Source organism: Ailuropoda melanoleuca, chromosome 1, assembly GCF_002007445.2.
Source record: "Ailuropoda melanoleuca isolate Jingjing chromosome 1, ASM200744v2, whole genome shotgun sequence".
Lineage (NCBI taxonomy): Eukaryota > Metazoa > Chordata > Mammalia > Carnivora > Ursidae > Ailuropoda > Ailuropoda melanoleuca.
The window spans coordinates 104311208-104338862 of record NC_048218.1 but is presented as its reverse complement, the minus strand read 5'-3'; the positions used below and the strand labels follow the sequence as shown (position 1 = coordinate 104338862).

The 27655-nt window shown below is 35.8% G+C and overlaps 1 protein-coding gene across 2 annotated transcripts in view; it reads left to right on the top strand.

The window, feature by feature from the left end:
- Positions 1 to 26840, top strand: part of GMPS (guanine monophosphate synthase) — a 56109-nt gene extending 29269 nt beyond the window's left edge. For both annotated transcript variants that reach the window (XM_011232997.3, XM_019806464.2), the window contains 11 exons: positions 3928 to 4121; positions 4384 to 4549; positions 7846 to 7997; positions 8481 to 8654; positions 10296 to 10401; positions 12697 to 12812; positions 14828 to 14953; positions 20286 to 20401; positions 23881 to 24011; positions 24938 to 25110; positions 26721 to 26840. In XM_011232997.3, the coding sequence (XP_011231299.1) occupies positions 3928 to 4121; positions 4384 to 4549; positions 7846 to 7997; positions 8481 to 8654; positions 10296 to 10401; positions 12697 to 12812; positions 14828 to 14953; positions 20286 to 20401; positions 23881 to 24011; positions 24938 to 25110; positions 26721 to 26822 (1556 nt within the window). In that variant the 3' untranslated portion in view covers positions 26823 to 26840. The remainder of the gene's footprint in view (positions 1 to 3927; positions 4122 to 4383; positions 4550 to 7845; positions 7998 to 8480; positions 8655 to 10295; positions 10402 to 12696; positions 12813 to 14827; positions 14954 to 20285; positions 20402 to 23880; positions 24012 to 24937; positions 25111 to 26720) is intronic.
- Positions 26841 to 27655: the final 815 nt, after the last annotated feature.

Below are 27655 nucleotides of genomic sequence, written 5' to 3'. Positions count from 1 at the left end.
TGTAAAATGATACTGAACGTTAAGGAAGTAAGTGCTTACCCTTCTGGGTATTTGGGAGAAGAGGAAATAGCAGTACAAAGCTCCTGGGATGGGACCATGTTTGAGGAACAGCAAGGAAGACTACATGGTTGGAGCAGAGTAAGCATGGAGGAGAGTGGTAGTAGATGAGGTTAGAGAGATTGTCAGGGGGCCAGGACACAGGCCATTTGAGGCCACTGTGAAATTGTTGGCTTTACTCTTGATCTAATTCCAGGATTACATTGGCTACAGTGAAGAGAAAAGAGAAAGGGTGAAATGTAGAAGTAGGGAGATCAGCTAGGAATCTACTTCAGCAATCAGGAGAGGAGATAGTAGTGTAAGGAATAGTGTGGGAGAGGTGGAAGTGAGTGGTCAAGAGTGATTGTTTTCTCATATAGATCTTGTACATATTTTGTTAGATTTTATACTTTAGTATTTCGTTTATTTGGGTGCTAATTGTTTTTAATTTCGAATCCCACTTGTTCATTGCTGGTATATAGAAAGGCAGTGAACTTTTGTGTATCAACCTTACATTCTACAATACTACTGTAACCACATACTAGTCCTGGAGTTTTACTGTTTTTTTTTTTCAGATTTTCTATGTAGATGATCATGCCATCTGTGAACAACGACAGTTTTATTTCTTCTTTCTCAGTGTATACCTTTTACTTCGTTTTCTTATTGCATCAGTTAGGACTTTTATATGGTGTTGAAAAGCATTGGGGAGAGGGAACATCCTTGCCTTGTTTCTGATCTTAGTGGAAAAGTTTTGAGTTTCTGTTAGGTATGATTTTAGCTGTAGGTTTATAGAAGATATTCTTTATCAAGTTGAGGAAGTTCCCCTATATTCCTAGTTTACAGAGAGTTTTTATCATGAATGGGTGTTGGATTTTTTTCAGATGCCTTTTCTGCGTCTATTGAATCAGATCATGTAATTTTTAAAATCGATAGAAGCCTATTGAAATTATCTATTTCTTATGTGAGTTCTGGTAAGTTGTGTCTTTCAAAGAGTTGAAAGACACATTTCATCTGTGTTATAAAATTTGTGGACACAGAGTTATTCATGGTATTCCTTTATTATTTTAATGTCCATGGGACCTGTAGTGATGTCTCATCTTTCATTTCTGACATAAGTAATTTGTGTCCTCTCTCTTTTTCTTAATTAACCTGGCTAGAGGCTTATCAATTTTATGGAACTTTTCAAAGAGAACCAGCTTTTGGTGGTGGTGGTGTTGTTGTTGTTGGTGGTGGTGGTGGTTGCTTTTGATTTCCTGTTTTCAGTTTCATTGATTTCTGTTTAATTTTTTTTTCTGTTTTTATTTATTTATTTTTCTCTTTTTATTATTTCTTTGCTTACTTTGAATATAATTTGCCCCTCTTTTCTCATTTCTTAAGGTGGAAGTTTAGGTGATTGAGTTTAAATCTCTCTCGCTTTTTTTAAAGCTTTTATTTATTATTTTGACAGAGCAAGAGAGCAAACACAAAATGGTTTTGTGTTCAAGTCTTTAATCAATTTTGAATTGATTTTTGTATATGTATAAGGTAGGGATCCAGTTTCATTCTTTTGTATGTGGCTGTCTGGTTTTCTGAGCAACATTATTGGAAGAGACTACCCTTTCTTCATTATATGTTCTCGGCTTCTTGGTTGTAAATGGATCATATATACATGGATTTATTTCTGGGCTCTTGATTCTGTTTCTTTGGTTTGTGTGCCTGTATTTATGCCAATACCATAAGTTTTGATTACTATGGTTTTATAATGTAGTTTGAAATCAGGACATGTGATGCCTCTTTTTTTCTTCAAGATTGCTGTGGCTCTTCAAGGTCTTTTGTGGTTTGATACACATTTTAGGATTCCTTTTTTCTATTTCTACAAAAAAGCCATTGGAATTTTAATAGAGATTAATTGAATCTGTATATTACTTTGGGTAGAACAGACATTTTTTTTTTAAAGATTTTATTTATTTGTCAGGGGGAGAGAGGAGCACAAGCAGGGGGAGTGGCAGACAGAGGGAGAAGGAGAAGTAGACTCCCTGCTGAGCAGGGAGCCCAAGTGGGACTTGATCCCAGGACCCTGGGGTCATGACCTGAGCTGAAGGCAGACGCTTAACTGACTGACCCACCCAGGCGCCCCTAGAATGGACATTTTAACAATATTCTTCTAATATATAAACATAGGATATTTCTTCATTTATTTGTGCCTTCAATTTCTTTCATCATTATCTTAGAGTATACAGATCTTTCACCACCTTGGTTAAGTTTGTTCCTAAATATTTTATTCTTTTGATACTATTATAAATGGGAATGTTTTCTTAATTTCTCTGATAGTTTAACTTGTAGAAACATTTAACTTACAGAAACAAAACTGACTTTGTTATGTTGATTTTCTATTCCACCACCTTACTGAAATTGTTTGTTTTAAATTTTTTTGGTGGAATCTATGTTTATTTGAGACCTTTCTTTTCTTTTCTTTTTTTTTTTGATGTAGTTATTAATTGCCCTTAACTTCCCTCTTAGAATTGTTTCTGCTGCATCCTGTAAGTTTTGGTTGTTATGTTTTAATTTTTATTTGTCTTGGGTTTTTTTTTTTCCTCTTTTGATTTATCCTTTGACCCATTCCTTTGTCAGGAGCATGTTTTTATAGTATCCATGTATTTGTGAATTTTCTTGTTTTGTTCTTGTAATTTCTAGTCTCTTACCATTGTGGTTGGGAAACATGTTTGATAGGATTTTAATCTTAAATAAGATTGGATTTTAATCTTAAATGAGATTGGATTCTGATGTGTTTTGAAATTCAGGAGAGACAAAGGAGTTGCTGTTGGAGTGCCTTTGGAGGGGAAAAAGGGTATAACCGAGTTTTAACTCCCATGTTTTTGGCCCAACCATCCAGAAAGTTGGAAGTTTCTGTTTACCTGAAAGGAAAGAATGCAGTCATGCAAGTTTGTAGATTAAATTCAAGATGCCTTATTAAACATAGAAAAAAAGGTATGAGTAGGCAGTTGTATGTAGGAGTCTAGACTGTAGAGTAGAAAATTGGGCTGGAGGTGTAAATTTGGGGGTGTACCGTCATATGGGTGGAATGTAAAGTTGTGAGAGTTGTAGATCACTCAATAGAGAAGAGATTTAAGGGTTGAGTACTGGGCAACTTTCATGTGTAGAGATGGATAAGATGAGGAAGAACCAACGAAGATTAGAAAGGAGCAGACAGTGAAATAAGGGAACTGAGAAAGTGGTGTCCTAGAACCCAAGTAAAGAAAATGTGAGGTTCCTTGGTATAGTAGAATGAGTATAAATTTGGGAGCTTGCTAGGCCTGATTTAACTACTTAACCAGCTGTAAATTTCTTGCTATCTCAGAGCCATAAACAGAAGTAATGCATGCACAGGTAAAACATCTAGCCTAACATCTTTTGCTTAGTCAATAATCCATAATTTGTCAGAAACACATTAGTCAAATCCACGAAGTTACATTTGTGATTAATAGTATCTAAAAAAGGATTACGTAGAATATTCTGATAGGCCTAGTAAGTGAGGTTTTTCTAATACATAAAATTGATAGCTGCATATTGCATTTGAAACCATGTAGGACTCAAAGCCAAAATTGAGTTATCATTGTATTAAATAGACAAAGTAATCTGGGTGGAGAAGTGAAAGTACTATGAGGTAATCTCTGTAGGACTTACTTCACTGTCCTATATAGTTTACTAATTGCTACCTAAAGACCTTTAAAGAAAAATCGTGGCAATGTAATTTTTGTTTTATGTTTTTTTTTCCCCTGTAGCTAAAAATGCACTAAGTTGTATCAGTTTTTTACATTTATAGAGGAAGAAATTGTGAGGAATTACTATGGGTACTTAGTTGAGTCTTCCACATGAAAACATTTTTAACTTGTGATTATTTTTTCTATAAAGGTATAGCAAATGAATCTAAAAAATTATACGGAGCACAGTTCCACCCTGAAGTTGGCCTTACAGAAAATGGGAAAGTAATCCTGAAGAATTTCCTCTATGATATAGCTGGGTGCAGTGGGACCTTCACGGTGCAGAACAGAGAAATTGAGTGCATTCGAGAGATCAAAGAGAGAGTAGGCACATCGAAAGTTTTGGTAAGAAATTTACATCTGAAAGTCTACAAATTTATGTCAATAATTTTAGAACTCAGAGCTGGCTTCATCACCATAGCCCTCAAGTGTTGGCTGGGTGATCGGATGTTTTGTGAGTTGCACTGTTTCAGAATGCTTTTTCAATGACCATATTTACTTGTGATTAAAAAGTGTGTTTTTAAAGGTAATGATTTAAGCTGATAGTTTTTATTTATATTTTGTTTATTGTACTCAACTTGATTTTTCTTTTAATTTCACCTTGTAGGTTTTACTCAGCGGTGGAGTAGACTCAACAGTTTGTACAGCTTTGCTGAATCGTGCTTTGAGCCAAGATCAGGTCATTGCTGTGCACATTGATAATGGCTTTATGAGAAAACGAGAAAGCCAGTCTGTAGAAGAGGCCCTCAAAAAGCTTGGAATTCAGGTCAAAGGTATTGATGAGCTCCCAGAAAAGTCTATATGTGAGGGCTTATTTAACAAATCAGATCTCTAGCCTTATGGTTTGAGTGAGCTCATTGTCTTAACCTAGTACATGTTTCTAGGGGCACCTGGGTGCCCCAGTCAGTTGAGTGTCCTACTCTTGATTTTGGCCCAGGTCATGATGTTGGGCATGGGAATGAGCCTTGCCTCCTGTTTGGCACTCAGTGGGGAGTCTGCTTGAGATTCTCTCTCTCTCTCCCTGCCCCTCGGCCCTTCCACCCCGCCCCCCTGCTCTTGTGTGCGCTCACACAGGCGCACGCTCTCTTTTTTCAAATAAATCTTAAAAAAATAAAAAAACAAGTACAGGTTTCCCAATAAACTTATAATTATGTTTTTTACTTTTACATTATAATTATCTGGCTCAAGAGGGGTCCCAGTATAAATTTTAAAACTGAAATCAATAGAAATTCCCAAAAATCAAATCAATAAAATTCCATCTATCATTCTGTTCTCTTCTACTCATTTACTCTTTTTGAGTTTTCTTTCACCATCCATAATATTATTTATGTATGAGAATTTCAAGTCTTCCTACAACAGATGTGGATGTACAGATTATTTTACAACTGAAATGCTTATACAGAGAAGAGAGGTGAAGAGTCTGTAGTCACTTTTTTTCCCCCTAGTTTTATTGAGAAATAACTGACATACATCACTGTGTAAGTTTAAGGCTACAGTATGATGATTAGATTTTGCATATATTTTGAAAGGATTATCACGGTAGTCTCAGATAACATCCACCTTCTCCTATAGGGACAATAAAAAGGAAAGAAAAATTTATGATGTGAACTCAGGATTCACTCTTAACTTTTCCATATATCAGCCAGCAGTGTTAGCTATAATTGTCATGTTTATGATATAGCCCTCGTACTTATTTATCTTGTAACTGGAAGTTTGTGCTTTTTTTTTTTTTTTTTTTTTTTTTTTTTTTTTTTTTTTAAAGATTTTATTTATTTATTCGACAGAGATAGAGACAGCCAGCGAGAGAGAGAACACAAGCAGGGGGAGTGGGAGAGGAAGAAGCAGGCTCATAGTGGAAGAGCCTGATGTGGGGCTCGATCCCATAACGCCGGGATCACGCCCTGAGCGGAAGGCAGATGCTTAACCGCTGTGCCACCCAGGTGCCCCTGGAAGTTTGTGCTTTTTAACCACCTTCTTCCAATTTCCCTTCTCCTCACCCTCCAGCTCTGATAATAGGTCTGATTTCTTTTTCTATGAGTTTGATTTTTTAGATTCTACGTATAAGTGAGATCATACAGTATTTGTCTTTCTCTGCCTGACTTATTTCACTTGACATAAGGTGTTTAAGGTCCTTGCATGTTGTCACAAATGGTAGGTTTCCTTGTTTTTTATAGATGAATAATTTTCCATTGTGTGTGTGTGTGTGTATATATATATATATCACATCTTTATTTGATGGATACTCAGGTTGTTTCCATATCTTAGCTATTGCAAATAATGCTACTATGAATATGGGAGTGCAGATATCTTTTTGTGTGTTTTCATTTCCTTTGGGTATATCTCTGGAAGTGGGATTGCTGGATCACATGGTAGTTTTATTTTTAATTTTTTGAGGATCCTCCAAAAATTCTTTTTTTTTTTAAAGATATTATTTATTTATTTTAGAGTGAGTGTGAGCAGGGGAGGGAGTGGCGGGGAGACACAGAGGGAGAGAGAGAATCTCAAGCAAACTCCACGCTGAGCATGGAGCCCAATGCGGGGCTCTATCTTACTGCACTGAGATCATGACCTGAGCTGAAATCTGGCTGGACATTTGACTGAGCCCCCCAGGAGCCCCCCAAAACTCGTCTGTAGTGGCTGTACCAATTTACAATTCTACCAGCATTTCACATGGATTCCCTTTTCTCCACATCCTTGCAAGCATTTATTACCTCTTGTCTTTTTGGTGATGGCCATTCTAACAGGTGTGAGGTGATATCTCACTGTGGTTTTAATTTGCATTTCCCTAATAAGTAGTGATACTGAGTATCTTTCTATGTACTTTTGGCCTTTTGTATATCTTCTTTGGAGAAATGTCTGTTCAGGCCCTCTGTCCTTTTTTGATTGGGTTATTTGTGTTTTTGCTGTTGAGTTATATAAGTTCTTTATATATTTTGGATACTAATCCCTTATCAGATATGTCCTTTGCAATATCTTCTCCCGTTCAGTCGGTTGCCTTTTCATTTTGTTGACAGGTTCCTTTGTTGTTCAAAAGGTTTTTATTTTGATGTAGTCCCAATAGTTTATTTTTGCTTTCCTATCCCTTGTCTGAGGAGACATATCTAGTAAAATGTTGCTAAGGGGAGGAAACTAACAAAAGCAGGACTTGTGGGGAGGCTCAAGATTTGGAAACATTGGCTTCCCTGTGGGGTGTGGTTCTCTGCGTGAGCCTACAACAGATTGGTTGAAAATCTTTTCCTTAACACAGGAATAAATTGCTGCTATCCCTCCTTATCCGAAGACGGATTTATTCTCTAGAGGCGCTACATAAAAGAAACTTTGGATTTGCGCATATCAGTACCAGGCATAGTTGGGGGTAGAAATAAGATTCTACATTAGAAACAGTAGAAATAAGCAAAAATCTGTATACTGAATGGTGACTCTCTCTCCTTGCCACTTCTGGTGTTTTGTTATCAGAATGCTGATTGGAGTTCTCTTTTCTGGGGTAATTGACCAGTTTAAGAGAAAGAGCTACAAATTCACTGATGTCCCCCAGTGAAATAGCCAGCTATGTTTCAGTGAGGTTCACCAGTCATTCAGCCTTACTATCAAATAGAGATCTTAGTAAGTTTTTAATTACCTTGCTCTTTAAAAATAAAAGGATAGCCAGTGATTGCTACGTGTATGTTCATAAACATCAGTTTTTCAAGAGACTATTTAATTCAGTGTGCAACTCTGAGGATTTTGATCTCTGTATAAGAACTGCTTTCAGTTCCCTTGGGCTATCCTTCTTCCTTTGGCTTTTGCTTGCTGTTCTGGTGGGGCACTGAATACAGGAAAGCAACTGGAATTGTGTGATATCATGGCCTTAGATGATTAAATGCCACAGGATTCTCAAAAAAACAAAATTTAGTGAGTTCCTGTGTCTGGACTCTGTTAATCATGGTTTTATTGGTAGTTCTGTAATATGTAGCCAAGGTAAGGGTGATCAAAAGATCCACCTAGGTTTTCTTTCTGTAGTTTGACCCATCATTTATGTTTTTTAAAATCTTCTATTAGTTTTAAAATGTGCTTCTCTTCTCTTCTTCAGTGATAAATGCTGCTCATTCTTTCTACAACGGAACAACAACTTTACCAATATCAGATGAAGATAGAACTCCACGAAAAAGAATTAGCAAAACATTAAATATGACAACAAGTCCTGAAGAGAAAAGAAAAATTATTGGGGATACTTTTGTTAAGGTACCTTTTTAAAAAATATCTGCAATGTGTACTGTTTTTGATGTGAATTTCAATATTTGGTTTTCCTTGTCCTTGTACCAAATAATCAAATCTGCTGACTAATTTTGATTTTTTTTTTTTTGGTTAAGAATTTTAGTGTATGTTACTATTATACCGACTGGTTTTTAAAAAAACATGTATACTTACGTTGCCAGGGTTTTATTTTAAGTAGTTAAGACTAGGTATTTCAGTTGATATTAGACTTTTTAGTTGTTTGAGTATTTCCGTGGCTAGTTTTCAGTCTCTTGGATGTTTGCCTATCTTTTTGAATCTTTCTAAAGCATATGTTCTTAAAAGAGTTTACTTTGGGAGTTGGTATAGATTTTATCTCTTGGTCAATAATGCAAAAGGATTCTGAGAAATCTTGTTGAAAGTATAAAAAAGACTGCTATCGTTTTAAAAGATTAATCTCTTAAAAGGCTGTTTTACTCCTCTTGGTTATAGATTGCCAATGAAGTAATTGGAGAAATGAACCTGAAACCAGAGGAGGTTTTCCTTGCCCAAGGTACTTTACGGCCTGATTTAATTGAAAGTGCATCCCTTGTTGCAAGTGGCAAAGCTGAACTCATCAAAACCCATCACAATGACACAGAGCTTATCAGAAAGTTGAGAGAAGAGGTAAAAGCTTATGAGAACTTCTCCATAAAGCCTTTCTCCCTCCCCCCAACCATTTTTAAATGTATAGTTAATGTTAAGTGTATTTGCTTTGTTGTGAGACAGATCTCCATAACTTATTCATCTTGTAAAACTGAAACTTTATATCCCTTTAACAACAGCTGCTTTCTTCTTCTTCCCAACCACCATTCTACTTTTTGTCTCCATGAATTTGACTACTTTAGATAGCCTATAAAAGTGAAATCATTTGTCTTTTTGTGACTGGCTTATTTCATTTAGCATAGGTCCTCAAGGTTCATCCATGTTGTAACATGTGACACGATTTCCTTCCTTCTTAAGGTTAAATAATGATTCATTGTATGTATATACACCTTTTGTTTATCCATTTATCTATCAACGGATATTTGGGTTGCTTCTCCTTTTTGGTTATTGTGACTTGTGCTGCTATGAACATGAGTTGGCAAATATCTCTTGGAGACCCTGCTTTCAGTTTTTTGTTTTGTTTTGTTTTTTGTTTTTTGTTATATATAAGAAGCAGTATTGCTGGATCGTACGGTAGGGTTTTTTTGTTTGTTTTGTTTTTGTAAGATTTTAAGTAATCTCTACATTCAGCATGAGGCTTGAATTTACAATGCCAAGATTAAGAGTTGCATGCTCTACTGACTGAGTCACCCAGGCACCCCGTGGTAGTTCTATTTTTAATTTTTAAAAGGGACTTCTTAGTGTTTCCATAGCAGTTATACCATATTTTAATCCATCAACAATGTTCCACACCTTGTCAACAATTGTTATTTTCTCTCTCTGTCTTTTTTTTTGTAATTCACACTCATTAAGATGGCTACTGTCTGTCATAGGCATCTTAGTGGATGTGAAGTGGTATCTCATTGTGATTTTTTTTTTTTTTTTAGATTTTATTTATTTATTTGACAGAGCAAGAGAGCACAAGCAGGTGGAAACAGCAGAGGGAGAGGGAGAAGCAGGCTCCCTGCAGGGAGCCCAGTGTGGGGCTTGATCCCAGGACTCTGGGACCATGACCTGAGCCGAGGGCAGATGCTTAACCATCTGAGCCACCCGGTGCCCCTTTCATTGTGACTTTGATTTGCATTTCCTTAATAACTAATGATGTTGAGCATCTTTTCATGTGCTTATTGGCCATTTGTATATCTTCTTAGAAATACCTATTCAGATCTTTTACACATTTTTGATTGGTTTATTTATCTTTTTATTACTGAATTGTAAGTGTTCTTTATACACTCTATAGGCCCTTTATCAAATAGGAGTAGGTTGTCTTTTCACTTAATGATATCATTTGGAGAGCTTGAATTTTGAAACACTAGTATGATGTTTTCTAATTGCTTTCCATTCTAATGAGAACTAGATCAGAGATGGTGGGTAGGACTGCTCTGATTTATTTATATTTGAAAGGTTTATGTTTAAAATGTGTTTCAAAGTATGAAGAGCAGTAAAATATTCATTTAATTCCTTATGAACACATGGGAGAAAATACTTTAAAATATGAAATTTTAAAAAATGTCTTTCACCTTAGATTTAAAAATCAACAGGAAAGGCCAATAATATGTTACTCTTTATTTTCCATGTCATTTTCATTACTAATTTGTATTAATTGGCTTTTTCCATCTGTAGGGAAAAGTAATAGAACCTCTGAAAGATTTTCATAAGGATGAAGTAAGAATTTTAGGCAGAGAACTTGGACTTCCGGAAGAGTTAGTTTCCAGGCATCCATTTCCAGGTAAAAAAAAAAAAAGAATTGAATTGCTCGATTTGTCATTAGACTTTCATGTTGAAAAATCAATTCAGACAATTTTGAAATAAATTTTTATCTCAGGGAATATGTAACTTTAGAGAAAGGAAAGGGTGGGTGGGGAACAAAATTCTTCTTAATATCTATTGTATGTACTTCATTTTCTTACATAATTATTTTCCATTGTATTTATATTTAAGTATTACAACACTCCAGTGAGTCTGACCTATAATGTTGCCATCAGATGAGAAAAACAAGGCATAGAGTTATTTTAATAACATTGCCACACATTTTTTTTTTTAAAGATTTTATTTATTTTAGAGCGAGCGTGAAGGCTAGCAGGGGAATAGGCAGAGAGATAGGGAGAGAGAATCTTAAGCAGGCTCCGCACCCAGTGTGGAGCCTGACATGGGGCTTGATCTGACAACCCTGAGATCATGACCTGAGCTGAAATCAGGAGTCAGATGCTTATTAACAGACTGAGCAACCCAGGTGCCCCACATTGCCATACAATTCTTAGTGTTAGAGCGGCAATTTATATGTTCTTTCTGCTATACCATGATGCCTTCCATGGAAGACCAGGTTAAAATGTGGTTCTCTGAAATCCTAATCCTATGGTTGACTTATCTGAATGGATGAATTACTTCTTTGCATAGGGCTGTATGTAACTAATTCATGAACAAATAAAAAATACTCAGTTTAAATAGTCCTTTGCTGCTGTCATACAGAAAAATAACTAATTAGAGGTGGTATTTATTTAAAGTTAGGACTGAGAGTCTTAAACTATTTTTGTTATAAGTTCTTGAGCTGGGTAAGCTTGTACCTCAGTTTCTGGCTCTTTATAATAGTCATTTGGTGATGAGTTGAGAGAATGGTCTAATTAAGCATAGTAAAAGTTAACAATTCTTAAGTACTAGTATGTGCTAGGCATTCTGAATATTTTACACATACTGTCTTATTGGATCCTCACAATAAAACTACCATTATTCTGCTTTATAGTTGAGGATATTTTGGGGACAGAGCCCAATTCTCCAAAAATTAATGCAGATTAGGTTTGGAGCTGGGATTCTAGCCCTGATAGTCTCACTTCAGAGCTTGTACTCTTAAATATCTTATTGGTCCTATAAGCAGTGTTACAAAGGTATATTCATGTGGTGATCAGAGTTGTTTGTATCAATAAACTTCAAATCTGGGAATTCAAGATGTTCAGTCTCTAACCTGTGTGTTGGCAAAGGATTGTTTGTGAGTGTAAGGGAGGGAGCCAAGTAGTCTGTGTCCTTGGTCATCATTGCACTAGAGTCACTTGGCTTTTAAAAGTTTATTTATATATTGGATTTTATTTATTATGTAAGATTTCTTTGGTAAAAAACATTTTGGTGCTTTTAAAGAAATAAGGCATACTACTTACCTCAAATAAGCTGTTTATTCTACAGATGAATGAAACTGAGGAATTAATGAAACATGGCTAAGATTTTGTCTATAACCAGATATCTCACAGGATACCTTTTCTGTTATAGTAAAGAAGCAGAATCCACTTTTTTTTAGATCCATGCATACCTTATGTTTTCATCCTTTTAAGTATTTGGTGAAATAGAAATACCAGTTCACATTTTTGGAATTAAACACTCTGTTTTTCCTTTTTTTTTTTTTTTTTTAAATAGCGTATTCTTCCTAAAATTAGATTGGTAGTTAACCTGGGTGATGAATAATAAGGTGGTTCATTACACTGTCCACTTTACTTTTCTATATATTTAGAAATTCCTTTAATTTTAAAAAAGATGGGCATGTATATTTTGAATTAATATTTATTGGAGAATTTTGTGATGCTTAATACATGGACGATCAAAAATAGGAGATAGAAATCATTGATGTAAAGAGAACTAAAGCATTCTAAAAAATGATGAGTTGGATGGGAAACTAATAGTTACATTTGAAATAAAACACTTAAAAAAAAGTTAAAGTGGAGGGGCTCAGTTGGGCCTCCCACTCTTGATTTCATCTTGGGATCATTGGATTGGCTCCCCAGTTGGGCGCCATTCTTGACAGGGAGTCTGCTTGGGGTTCTCTCCCTCTACCCTTCCCTCTCTCTCAAATAGATGAATACGTCTTAAAAAAAACACCAAACTTATAATGCTTATATGTCAATTATGTCTCAGTAAAACTGGAAAAAACTTAAAATGGCCAATGGATTTTAATTTTTGGAAGGATTTTATATTTGGAAACTGATATTTTTATATTAAATATAAAATTTATATTAAATACAATGGTTATTGTTCTCTTTAGGTCCTGGCCTGGCAATCAGAGTAATATGTGCTGAAGAACCTTATATTTGTAAGGACTTCCCTGAAACCAACAATATTTTGAAAATAGTAGCTGATTTTTCTGCAAGTGTTAAGAAGGTAATAATTTGCATTGAATTTGTATATTATAAGAGTTTTAAATGGACACAGCTCATCAGTATAAGGAATTGAATGGATTCTTGTAGTACTTTAGTATTTACAATGAATGTATTAGAGTTTCATTTTTTGAGAATTCAGGGTAATTTAACATGTAAATGACTATAAAGAAAATATTCTACAGAGACTTGTAAATGTAGACTTATCTTTTTAACCTTACAATGGATAAGATACCTTGAATCCCTAGAACTGCTAGATGTGAAGGGGTCTGAAAAACTTCAAGCTAAGAATTTAAAGTGGACCTGGTTGGTAGTGCTTCCAAGTGTCAGGCTTAGCAGTGTTAATTCTTGAGTGTCTTAAGGCCTTAAAAGATCCCCACATATAGAGTTCCAATAAATATATATGAACTTAAAAAATTACAAAATTTATATAGAAGTAAGGTAACTTGAATGAGAGCTAGCGGAAAAAACTGGCAGAACAAGACCCTCAAACACTTCAGATACTGGAGTTAGTATAAAGTACATAGAATTAAAAGAAGCAGTTGATAATAAGAATAAGGTATATGGTAAAAGACTATCAAAATAACTTGGGCAGCTTTGAAAAAATTAAGTTCTAGTAATAAAAATAACTGAAATTGAAAACAGCTAAAGAAAGAAGTAATGAACTCAAGGAGAGATGTTAAGAAATTTTCCAGAAATCGGAACAAAGCATCAAAGAGAAAATATATAGAGACGAGGTTAAAATAGAATGAAAAGGTCAATTTTAACGTATGTTCGGGAGGAGATAATAGATAAAAATATTTGAATTTGTCCACACTGGTGAAGACACCATGCCTCAGATTCAGGAAATGTTAACACATCTGATTTAGGATAATGGAAAAATAAATGACACCTAGTAGGCATACCTACCAAAACTGCGGACTGCCAAAGACAAAACAGCTACAGAAGAAAGATTGTTTATCCAGGAAAGACTGTTATACTGAAAGCACAGTAAAAACAAGAGGATTACATGAGAAAATAATGGTGAATAGTGAACAGATGACCTGTCTTCTAAGAACTAGGGCAAATAAAGACATTTTTAGATAAACAGAATTGACTACCAGCAGTCAAATACTTAAGGAACTAAAGGCAGTGGTTCTCAGCCTGAAACAAACATGGGCTGTATAATAAAATAATCTCTAATTTTTGTTTGTTTAAAAATATTATAACAATATACAGTTAAAATAGCATATAAGCCACAGGAAATTGATTGGAGTTAAAGCGAAGATGCTTGTATTGTTTGCCAGGAGGACAGAGAGATTGATTCTCTTCTGTTAAGTATCCGTGTTAACACTTAGGGGAACTACTAAAAGAAGAAAAATACAGAGTTTAACTTCAAAACCAGTAGAAGAGAAATAAATGAGCTAGGAGAAATAGTTTAGAAAAATGTAAGAAAAGAGAAAGAAACCTAAAAACTGGAACAAATAGAAACTGCTGAATAAAATGGTAGAATGAAATTCAACCACATTATTAACCGACAATTAATTAAAAGGACTAACATCTCTAGTTATGACATAGATTGTTAAACTGGATTGAGAAGTAAAATCTAATTATAGTCTGTTTACCTAAGGAGAGAAAGAATGAAAGTAAAAGAATGGAAGAGCATATACCAGGCAAATACACCAAATAAAAGTTGGTGGATATCTATTAATTTTAGACAAAAGTGACTTTATGGTAAGAAGTTTTATTATAAGAAAAAGGTTTACCTCATGTGAGGTATGTCCCTTGATGGTGACAGGATTAAATCTCCGAAGTATACAAATATAATTTGTGTTTCTTATCCTGATACTTAACTTCTCATAGCCCTGGCCCTCAGGAGTGAAATTCTGATGTATTGCATAGCACACACACGTCAAAGAAAAATATCAAATAGAAACTGTTTCTGTAAACCAGTAAGGGTAGATACATAAGATAGTAATAGATACCAAAAGAATACCTTATTTCTTGAAACCTTAAGAAATGTCTGTTTGGTTTTCTCAGCCGCATACACTATTACAAAGAGTCAAAGCTTGTACAACGGAAGAAGACCAGGAGAAGCTGATGCAAATTACAAGTTTGCATTCATTGAATGCCTTTCTTCTGCCAATTAAAACTGTAGGTGTGCAGGTGAGTTGTGTGAATTCATTGATCTGTGACATAACTTTTTGCAGTTTAATCTTTCCACTAATACTGAAATAGGAATGACTTAGATAAATGAAATATGAAAGCATATACACCAAATTTAGAAATGTAAAAAGGTGGTACTTTATAGAGTGCTTATGGAGTGAATAAGGTTATAGGAACTAAATATTCAGGCTGAGATTTTGTAGTTTGGGAACATCTGTCATCTAACCAAAAGTAAATATTCAAACAATGGTTTGCTATAGGGTTGACTTGCTTGCTTCTGCCTTGAAGGGCAGGTATCAGGAAGTCATATCCTCATGTCTGCCTCTTGGTGTGAAAATGTACCGTGACTTTAGGAGTCTTAAGTGCAAGAAGGCCCCCAGATGAACATGTTACACTATTTAGGTCTTGCTCTCAGCTTGTGTATTCCTTAAAGCAGTGCTCTCTGCCTCGTCAACATGTTGTCTCTTAGCTGTGATCATGTACAACTAACATTTTGAATCTATTGTTCTAATTGTAAAAGCATGTAAGGGTAATACAGGTCTCAGTTTTAAAATGTTATTTGTAAATAGATTATATTAAATTCTCCTTTATATGATCCTCAGGTGAGTTTCTAGGGAAAAGCTTGGGAGGGTAGGGAAGAGGAAAGTTTCTATTCTGTTAGGGTTTTTAGTTAAATGAAACTAGAAAAGGTGTCAGTAATTCAGCTCAAAATGGTATGAATGCCAGTTACTGGGCCTTCCTTATGTGTGGAAAGAAATTAACTCTGTTTTAGAGATTATTCATCTGAGACTTAGTATATTCTTTTTCCTAAATACATGAAGTTGAGTCATCAGTTTAAATTCCTCCATCTCTTGAATCCATGTAGCTCTGTCTGTAAATGAGATAATAAAAATTCATTGTTGCCTTTAAAGTATTTTAGTTCATGGAAATGAAAGGTCCAGTTATTTTGAACTTGTTCCTCCTTCCCCCCCTTTTAAAGGCCATATGTGAAAGCCATGTATATTCTTTTTAAATTACTATTAAAATCACCCTTTCTGGAATTACAGAAATACTTTTCTTTCAGTGGTGTTTGTTTATCTCATCATACACAGATTCATTTGGAAATTTATGCTATGATACTTTTAGGCACATATTACCCTACTATATAAAAATAGAACAGATAAGTTCTTTGATTTGTAAGTTTTTCCAGTCCTAAGTAGATCTCTTACAGAGAACTTCCAACTCTATACTAACTCCTGCCAGGCAGGAAGTTGAATTGAATCAGTTCCCCATTTCCCTTTTTAGATAATTATTATAGATAATAATGTTAGATGAGTAGATGTTTGAGGCAGTTTGTTAGATGAATGACTTCTTTAAAAATGAAGTTTATTTCAGGTTCCACTACTTCTACCATCAAAATAAAAGTTTCTTTTGTTGTTAGATATCTTACTTTATTCTAGTTGTTTATGCTTTTGAAGGTGAGACCCTTGGAAGCCCAGAAAAAAATTATAATTCATGGTTAGTATAGCAATGAAGTTTATTTTCTAAATCCCAAAATAAACCATACTTGTAAAAAAAAAAAATAAGCAAAAACTCAGTACCTTTAGAGTAATTTTCCTTCTGTCTATTCTCCAGTTGGGTTGTATGTGTCCTTCCAGAAACATTAATTTTAAAAAGAAAGTAAAAGGAATTATAGATGTGCATTATCGTCGTTTTCCTTTAAACTTGACATCACGAATTTCTTATCTTTGTATGCCATTACCAGTAGATTATTCTTAACTACTGCCTTGTATTCCATGTATGGTTATATGATAGTTTAATCATTCCCCTACCAGTGGACATTTAAACTGTTTCAGTTTTTCACTAATATAGGCATTTCAGCAAGTAATATCTTAATTCTTCAAGCAGTTAGTCATGCTACTGTGTAAGATCATGTCCTGAATTAAGAACATGTACACTTTAGGGGCGCCTGGGTAGCGCAGTGGTTAAGTGTCTGCCTTCGGCTCAGGGCGTGATCCCAGCATTCTGGGATCGAGCCCCACATCAGGCTCCTCCACTATGAGCCTGCTTCTTCCTCTCCCACTCCCCCTGCTTGTGTTCCCTCTCTCGCTGGCTGTCTCTCTCTGTCAAATAAATAAATAAAATCTTAAAAAAAAAACCCAAAAACATGTACACTTTAAACTTTGATAAATACTATCAAGTTAGCATTCATATAGTCTAAATTCTCATATTCTCAGTATCGTGGCTGGTAGGTAGTTAGCTAATGAATCTTTTTAAATTGCTTATCTTAGTTTAACATTTATTTATTTATTTATTTATTTATTTATTTATTTATTTATTTATTTATAAAGCAAATCACTTGGGTTAAAAAGGACAGAGGAGGGGTCTCTGGGCGGAGCAGTTGGTTAAGTATCCTACTCTTGGTTTCAGCTCAGGTCATGATCTCTGGGTCATGAGATCGAGCCCTGTGTCGGGCACTGCACTCAGTGCAGAGTCTACTTGAGATTCTCTCTCCTCCTACCCCTCCCTCTTGTGCTCTCTTTCTCTCAAATACATAAGTCTTAAAAAAAAAAAAAAAGGACAAAGAAAAGGGAATCAATATTATGTTTTATTCATTTATTTTTAAGTTAACTTTCTTTCAGTGGTTCATTTTTAAAGAAATTTATAGTAAATGTTAATGAAATTATTTTTATCTCTGACTTAAGAATACTTAAGGATATCCAGCTAATACACATGGGTAGATCTTTTTTCATTTTAATAGTTTTGTGTGTGTGTGAGTATAGTTGACACACAATGTTATGTTATTTTCAGGTGTACAACATAGTGATTCAGCTTCTCTATATGTTATTCTATGCTTGTTACCACAAGTGTAGCTGTCACCATATATCCCTATTATAATATCATCGACTATATTCCCTATGTTGTGGCTTTTATTCCTATGACTTAGTCATCTTCTAACTGGGAGCTTGTATCTCTCCCCCTTCACCCATTTTGCCCATCCTCCCACGCTCCTTTCCTCTGATAATCATCAGTTTATTCCTGTATTCATAGGTCTGATTTAGCTGTTTATTGGGTTTGTTTAGGTTTCATATATGAGTGAAATCATATAGTGTTTGTCTTTTCCAGCCAGACTTCACTTAGCATAATATCCTCTAGGTCTATCCATGTTTTGCAAATGGCAAAAAAACAAAAACAAAAACCTCATCCTTTTTTATGGCTGCATAATATTCTCTCTGTGTGCGTGTGTGCATACCACATCTTCCTTATCCATTTATCTCTTGATGGACACTTAAGTTTCTTCCATATCTTGGTTATTGTAAATAATGCTGCTGTAAACATAGAGGTGCATGTATCTTTTCAACTTAATGTTTTTATTTTCATTGGGTAAATATCCATTAGTAAAATTACAAAATTATTGGATCTTATGGCATTTCTATTTTTAATTTTTTGAGAAACTGTTTTCCACAGTGGCTGTACATTCCCACCAACAGTACACACAGGTTCTTTTTTCTCCACATCCTTGACAACTCTTATTTGTCTTTTTGATACTAACCATTCTAACAGGTATGGGGGATATCTCATTGTGCTTTTGATTTGCATTTCCTTGATGATTAGTGATGCTGAGCATCTTTTCGTGAGTCTTTTGACGATCTGTAGGTCTTCTTTGAAAAAATACCTATTGATATGGATTGTTTGGGTTTTTTTGGTGTTGTGTGAGTTCTTTACATATTTTGGATATTAACCCCTTATTGGATATATCGTTTGCAAATGTCTTCTCCCATTCGCTAGGTTGCCTTTTGGCTTTATCAGTGGTTTTCTTCACTGTGCAAAAACTTTTTATTTCAATGTAGCCCCAATAGTTTATTTTCCCTTTTGTTTCCTTTGCCTCAGACATTTCTAGAAAAATGTTTACTATGGCTGATACCAAAGAAATTGCCTGTTTTCTCTTCTAGGATTTTTGTGGTTTCAGGTCTCACATTTAGATCTTTAATCCGTTTTGAGTTTATTTTTGTGAATGGTGTTAGAAAGTGGTCCAGTTTAATCTTTTACATGTAGCTGTCCAGCTTTCCTAGTACCATTTATTGAAAGGACTGTTTTTCCCCATTGTATATTCTTGCCTCCTTTGTCATAGATTAATTGATTGTACAAGTGTGGGTTTACTTCTGGCCTCTCTATTCTTTTCCACTGATATATGTGTCTGTTTTTGTGCCAGTATCATACAGGTTTTGTTCTGTTTTATTTTTATACTGTTTTGATTACTGTGTCCTTGTAGTTTATCTTGAAATCTGGAATAATACCTTAGCTTTGTTCTTTTGCAAGATTGCTTTGGCTGTCCAGGGTCTTTTGTGGTTCCATACAGATTTTAGTATTACTCTAGCTCTGTGAAAAATGTTGGTATTTTGATATGGATTGCATTGAATGTGTAGATTGCTTTGGGTAGTATGGAAATTTTAACAATTTAATTCTTCTAATCCGTGAGCATGGAATATCTTTCCATTTGTTTGTGTCCTCTTCAGTTTCTTTCATCAGTGTTTTATAGTTATCAGAGTTACAGGTCTTTCACTTCTTGGTTAAGTTTGTCCCTAGGTATGTAATTCTTCTTGTGCAATTGTAAATGGTATTATTTTCTTAATTTCTCTTTCTGCTATTTCATTGTCAGTGTATCGAAATGCTACTGATTTCTGGGCATTAATTTTGTATCCTGCAATTTTACTAAATTCATTTATTACTGCTAGTAGTTTTTGGTGGAGTCTGTAGGATTTCCCATGTGTAACATCATGCTGTCTTCAAATAGTGACAGCTTAACTTCTTTGCCACTATTGATACTTCTTATTTTTTTCTTCTCTGATTGCTGTAGTCAGGGCTTCCAGTACTACATTGAATAGAAGTGGCAGGAGAGGAAGGACATCCTTGTCTTGTTCCTGCTCTTAGAGGAAAAGCTGTCAGTTTTTCACCATTGAGCATGATGTTAGCTGTAGGTTTTTCATATATAGCCTTTATTATGTTGAGGTAAAACATGGGCAGATCTTGTCTGCCAAATTAGGTGTGCTGGCTATGTACATTTGGGCAGCTACTTGGAATGAAATCTCAGTGGGCCTCTGGCATGTGTTGAATAAATTTTTAAAATTTCCACGACACTTTATGTCTGAACTGAGTTAGGTAGAATTTAATATGGGATTTTAATTTAGGGTTTATATCATTAGAGAAATATTTGTATAACTTTTATTCAAACATGTTTTTGTTTAAAAAAAAAGAAAAAAATTGTTGATGGTGTTACCATGCATGAAATATTTTCCAGTCCGTCTTTTGGCTTCTAGAAAACCATTAAAAATTAGTGTATTTTTATTTTCAGGGTGACTGTCGTTCCTACAGTTACGTGTGTGGAATCTCCAGTAAAGATGAGCCTGACTGGGAATCTCTTATTTTCCTGGCTAGACTTATACCTCGCATGTGTCACAACATTAACAGGTATGTTCTGCAGGGGATAAGTTACGAGGTGAAACGGAAGGAGGTATTTTTTAAGGTCTTCCCACTATTGAGAGACCAAAAGCTCAAAGTATAGATACAGGTATGCACGTAGGTAATAGTTGAGCAGATACTTAATAATACCTTGTGTTTTGTTCCTTTGTCACAGTGTAATCATCTGCTTATTAAAAGACTTTTTGCTCTTGTTTAAACAAAAAATAGGAAGGATTGTAAAAAATTAAGTATTAAATATTAAAGGCACTTTTAAAACCTGTCTTCCAAATTAGGAGCTTATGCTAGCTGTTGGTTTTATGGTAATATCTTTCCTTCCAGGATTTCTTCTACTGGAAGGAATATGTATGGGTTATAGGATTACCAATAGAGACTTGGTTAATTTGGTAATCCCAGGGGGGGTCAAAGAAAAGAAATAGGCATATGCCAGATATCATTAAAACAACTACATGTAGAATTTATTTTGAATTTATTTTTTTTTTCGGATCTAGTTTTTTTTTCACTTGCATGGTAATTTCTAACGTTGGATATATCAACAGCTGATTTATAATCTATGTGTAATGCTCCATTGCACTGTCCCATATAGAGTTCAAAGAATCTCATACCAGATTGCTGATTAAATGTTCTAGTTTCACCATTGTCTACTCTCTTTTATTTTCTTCGTGAGTATTTAGAGTATTAAGCAATTCACAACCAAAAAGATTACTTGAGGTTTCAGTTTACTCACGTTTGTTGCAGGAATTAGGAACCAACTATTGGTGTTCGCCCAGCAGGTATGTATAGTGTGTCCTTTGAGACAAGGAGTCAGAGGGAAGCCAGTTTTTAACTGGTGGGAACATGCCCACTAAGAGGCTTATTACTGTGTTGAATCTAAGGCCTGCAGATAGAGAAGCACTGTCAATACACTGAAAAGAGTGAATTTTTAATTAATAATGGTTAATTTGTAATTAGCTATTTTGAATGGAGATAATTGCCTTGGTTAAAGTAATGGTTCATAATCTATCTTCTAGAGAATGCTTAATGTCTAAATAAACTTCTTAGGTCATAGAGAACATTCCCTTTCCCTAAGTTTGACTCAACTGCTTCTGTTTTTTATTTCACAACATTCTTACAGTTTGATCTCTCTCTCTCTCTCTTTTTCTTTTGCCACCGGTCCCTCATCCTTGTTTAAACTTTTTCTTCCTTTTATATGCTGGTTTCTTTGCCTGTTTTCTTTTTCCCTCGTTTGTTTTCCTCTCTCGTTTGTTTTCCTCCCTCCTTTCCCAAACATCCCTCCCCCCTGCAAAATAATGAAGTCTAACAACCAACAAACAAAAAAAATAGATTTAAAAATATGAACCTAGCAAGCCTTTAAGAGTCTTGGTGAATTTTAGATTTCTTAGCCAGGGTCTGTTTTGGGAGTTGGAATTTAAACAAAAACATTTTTTTCTATTTTTGCCTAATTTTTTCCTAATTTGCATTGTGGAATCTTTGTATAGAGAGTGTCTGGTCCAGTTTTACTGTTCTGTGCAATGTGACAGACTACTTATTCCTGTGCCTTCTATGAACACTCTTGTTTGTAAGAAATAAGAAAGAGCAAGTTCATGGCATTCTTTTTCCTAGTTGCTTTTTCCCCGAAGGATCATTTATGAACTCTAGGGACTGTATTGTTTAGTGGAAGTGTGGCATTTGATACAGGAGACAAAAACTTGCTATATATTATGTTTGGGAGGAGGCAATGAATTAGTTGGTGGTAGTGTGGTTTTGATCTGATGCTCTTCTGTATGTTTTTATTCCAAGTACATATTAAGAAAAAAGAAAAAAAATTATTAAACTTCACCATGGAAGTTGCCAAGAGAGATGTATTTTCTTTAGTTAAGACAAATAAGGCTAGGGAAAGGGGACAGTTGTGTGCTGGCTGGAGTCCCAAGTCGGGAAAGCTAGGATGCATTCATATCTATATCCTGATTGCCTCTTGTTTCCTGGGTGAAGGTTGTGGAACAGATCCTCCCAACCAGTGGTAGGGTTCCTCTTGAGTTGGAATTATCTGATCCGAATTTCCTCAGCTGTGTTCTTTTATTTAAGTTACTTTTATTAACACCTGCAGTGTATCTTCCTATCTTTCAAACGGATGTTTACTTAAAGAAGTAGTGAGTTATTCCTTTTAGGACCAAATAGTAGGATACCAAGTTCTCTTTTGGTAACATTTTTAATAATGGGGAAATGAGAATTTTTCTTTGAAATCAGTGTTTTCCAAAGTGAAAAAAAAAAATTGAGTAGTCAAATAAGTTTGGGAAATGCCCTGTAGCCTTATCTTGGGGGTTTCTAGTGCATATTAACATATAGTTTCTGAAGTTCTGGCATAAAACAACCTATTTTTTTGTTCAACTTCAGTGTTCCCCCAGGCTTGTGTGTATTTATTTTTTAGGGGTACTATAACAAATTCTCACAAACCAGGAGGCTTAAAACAAATTTATTCTCTCTCAGTTCTAGAGGCTAGAAGTCTGAAGTCCGGGTGTTAGCAGGGCCATGCTGTCTGTGGCATAAGGCTCTGGGGGTCAGATCCTTCTTTGACTCTTCCTAGTTTCTGGCATTTACTGGTCGTCTTTGGCTTATGACAGTGTAACTCCAGTATCTGTTGCCATCTTTACACGGCCCTTTCTCTGTTATGTCTGTTTCCAAATTTTCCTCTTCTTAGGACACCTTCAAAGATTAATTAATGCCTACCCCGATCCATTATGACCTTATCTTAACTTGATTACATCTGCAAAGACCCTATTTTCATGTATAGATTCTAGATGGACATGAAGTTTGGGGGATACCCATCAATCCCAGTACATTATATGAAAAGAGGATTGTGATAATCCCATATATCTTTGTACATTCTGAGATACTGTTATTCCAAAGAATACACTTTCAGGAAGGACGTAGAACATAGCTTCTTATCCTGGGGCACCTGGGTGGCTCAGTCAGTTAAGCATCTGATTCTGGATTTTGGTTCAGGTCATTATCTCAGGGTTGTGAGATTGAGCTCTTTGTCGGACTTTTCACTGGGTGTGGAGCCTGTTTAAGATTCTCTCCCTCTGCCCCTCCCCTCCCCATGTGTGCATGGTCTCTTTCTCTCTTTCAAAAAAAGGTATGTAATCGTTTATCTTTTTTTTTTTAAAGATTTTATTTGAGAGAGAGACAGAGTATGAGTGGGGGTAAGGGCAGAGGGAGAAGTAGAGAGACAAGCAGACGCCCCATTTAGCGTGGAGCCTGATGCAGAGCTCGATCCGAGGACCCCGAGATCATAACCTCAGCCAAAGTCAGATGCTTAGCTGACTGAGCCACTCAGGCACCCCTATATAATCTTATATCCTATTCTACCCATGTGGCGATTTGAAGTGGGTGAGAGGGGGGCCTCAGAATAAGTAGAATGATATTCTGTGTTTTTTGCTTCTTCTACTAAAATGTCATTTTTCTGTAATTTTCACCTCCTCCCCTTCTAGAGTTGTCTATATATTTGGCCCACCAGTTAAAGAACCTCCTACAGATGTTACTCCCACTTTCTTAACAACAGGGGTGCTCAGTACTTTACGCCAAGCTGACTTTGAGGCCCATAACATTCTCAGGGAGTCTGGTAAGCTCGTTTTGTTTATTACTACATGCTCTAACTAGAATTTGGAAATGTGGCATTACGATCTCTAGTTAGGAGGATGCAAGTTTGAATTTTTAGTTGTTTTTATTTTTATTATTCATTTCTATGGATTGTTCTATGATACTGCCTGCCATACAAAATTTTTCACCTTCATGGTCGTTTGTGGATATGTACATGTAGGCAAAAAATTGGAGTTACCTGACTCCCATGGTTCCCAGCTGAGGTTATACAAGGTGATACTCTTTTTGTTCATTCTTACTGTAAACAAGTGTCTGTTTCGTAGTCTATTTAGTACCGTATTTTTTTGCATTTCTGTGCTTTTTGTTTCTGATTTTACTGTTTGAAATGTCCCCCAGGCATAGTGCTGAGGTGCTGTCTGGGTTTCTGAGCACAGGAAGGCTGTCATGTGCCTTATGGAGAAAATCATGGGTTAGATAAGCTTTATTCATGTGTGAATTATAGTGCTGTTGGCTATGAGTTCAATGTTAACGAATCCAAAATAAATAATAAAGTGTCTTTAAACAGAAGCATACGTAAAACAAGGTTATGTATTGATTGTCTGATGAAAATGTTGTGACCAGAGGCTTGCAGGAATCTCTGCATTTCCTGTGGGGACAGTGGTTGACAGCTTGCTAATTCAGTGTTTGCAGTATAGACCATAGAAGAGTGGACTTAAATATATCGCATCACTGTAACAGCGCTGCAATCATCGAATTCTGTTGTTTGTATTTGCAATTGAGTTTACTTACAGATATGACAGTAGTTGAAAACAATGCATCATGACAGTCTTAACTGGTATGTTATGTATGTGATTTGAGATACTATCTAGGAGGATTTAATGGAACTGGGTTAGAGTGCTTTTTCCATGGTGTGGTAATTGGTTCTACATGTTTACTTCCTTTTTCTAGGATATGCTGGGAAAATTAGCCAGATGCCAGTGATTTTGACACCGTTGCATTTTGATCGGGACCCACTTCAGAAGCAGCCTTCATGCCAGAGATCTGTGGTTATTCGAACCTTTATTACTAGTGATTTCATGACTGGTATACCTGCAACACCTGGCAATGAAATCCCTGTAGAGGTAACTTATGTATTTTTCTCATGTGCATTTTTAATATCTCATATATTTTATAATATGGTGAATGGAATAGGCCATGACAAAACTGATATTTCTGGGGTTGGTTTTCTGTTTGTAAGATAGGCTTTTTTTTTTTTTTTTAAAGATTTCTTAGCACGTGTGCATGCGTGCACACCAGGACAGAGGGATGGGGAGAGAAGCAGACTCCCTACTGAGCACAGAGACTGAAAGGGGTGTTGGGGGGTGGGGGGCTCGAGTCAGGGCTACATCCTACGACCCTGAGATCCTGACCTGAGCCAAAATCAAGAGTCGGATGCTCAACCAACTGAGCCACCCCCAGGCTTTTATTTTTTTTTTTTAATCTCCACATAATTGATTAAATAAAGCACTGGGTGTTACACTCAAATGAATGATGGAACATTATATCAGAAACTAATGATGTACTATAACTTGGGTAATTGAATTTAAATTAAAAAATAATGTACTGTAGTTTTTTAGAAAAAACCTTCAATTTATTATAATCCTTCCAGATGTCTGATTACTGTGTGGAAAGTAACCACCTCTAATCTATAATTCTATCTAATCTTGCCAACCTCTACTTTATAAATAGTATTTTCCAAGTAAAGGAGAAAACCCTGTAGTAGTGAAGAAGAGTGTATTAGACAAATGGATGAGATTTGATACCATGGTGGCTTAGACACCCATGAATTGCTTAATGCTCTGCCTACTACCAACAATTTTTTTTTTAAGATTTTATTTATTTATTTGAGAGAGAGAAGAGCGAGAGAGAGCATGAATGGGGGAAGGGGTAGAGGAAGAAGCAGAATCCCCACTGAACAGGGAGCCCAATATAGGGCTCCATCCCAGGACCCTGGGATCATGACCTGAGCTGAAGGCAGATGCTTAACCGACTGAGCCACCCAGGTGCCCCTACTACCAGCTATTTTTCATCACCACCTCCCTCTCCCATTCTCTCTCCCCTGGAGTATTCCAGAGCAGCTATTTGCATAGTAGCAAATGAAAATCAAAGTGAGACTTTATTAGGTGGACCTCTGCTCTATACTCTAATGCAAGGCTCTGGTTATAGCTGGATAGCTAGGTTGGGACTGTGACTTAGAGTTTGTTTCCCCTTAGTCTCAAATTTGCCAAATCTCTGTCCATTCACGTGACCAGGCCTTATTCTCCTCTTGTACATTTGGTATTGGTTGTTAGTACAGTGCATTCTGTGCCACTGTGTGGGCCTCAGACTTACATATTTCAGCCACAGACTATATGTGAAGCATTGGCTTTTAATACATAAAATCACATGCTTGGATGTCACAGCAATTTCAGATTGCTATGAATTTCTAAACACTTGTTATGGACAAGTAACAAACATAATTTCAGACTGGCAACTGTTTGCAGACTACACTTTGAGTAGTACTGAGTTAATTCGCTTAAATCTATAGAAGGAAATTAGGTTCACTACATAAAATTAATCAGAGACCATACCATACACATAGAAGACAATAATAAAAGTAGATGACATTTTAATTGTAAATGCAAGCCTTCTAGGTCTGTTGGACATGTGCTGGATCCTGGCTCTTCTATTTATGATCTTTGTTTTATAACAGGTGGTGTTAAAGATGGTCACTGAGATTAAGAAGATTCCTGGTATTTCTCGAATTATGTATGACTTAACATCAAAGCCCCCAGGAACTACCGAGTGGGAGTAATAAACTTGTTCTATTAAAGTATTGTGTTCAGTTTAAATTGATTAGAAACCATTCCCAGTATTGACATGCGGTACTGTGAAAAGAGTTACTGGAGCGGCTGCATCACATCTGAGTTCTCGCCAGCAAAAATCTGCTTATGAGCTGAGTTGGGGATAACTAAAAGGGACTGAAGCATTTGTACGGGTATGATCAAAGCACCATTGCCTACACTCAGACAGACTGGCACTGCTTTAGCCTTTGCCTCACTTGTTCTTTATGTATAAACTCACTTGCTGTTAATGTCTCCTGTCAATGAAGATGTATGAAGGTGGGTGAATTTGGGGGTAGTAATAGGCTTCTATCCCATTGCCAGTTTCTAAGAGCTGTTAGAAAATACCCATTATTTGCCAGTGTGACTTAATATGTATGTCTTTCAGAGAATCTGAATTTGCTTGTGTAAGTACCTTACTCCTCCAAAGGTGGGGGTGAGGGGTGAACATATCAGATAAGGTGTAGGTGGGCTGTTTCAGCCCCTTTTGGAGGACCTGGGGCTATCAAATGTGAGCTCCCTTAAGATGGAAAACACCAGAAATTCATTGAAGTACTTAGAATTTTATAACATCACACCATGGGAGAAAGAAGCTACGAATTGTCTTGGTTTAAAACGTTTTCAGATTCTGTTCCACAGAGATGCCATGGTGTTCACTGTCAACCTGTTCATTAGTGAGGAGTTTTATCCTGCTTTATCCCCCCCCATTGTTGCTGGCTCCCATAGCCTTGCGAGGAAGTTTCTGTTCTCTTCCCCAGAAGAGGTGGTCTTTGGTGTAGCATAAAGTCAGCTTTTTGATTGCATT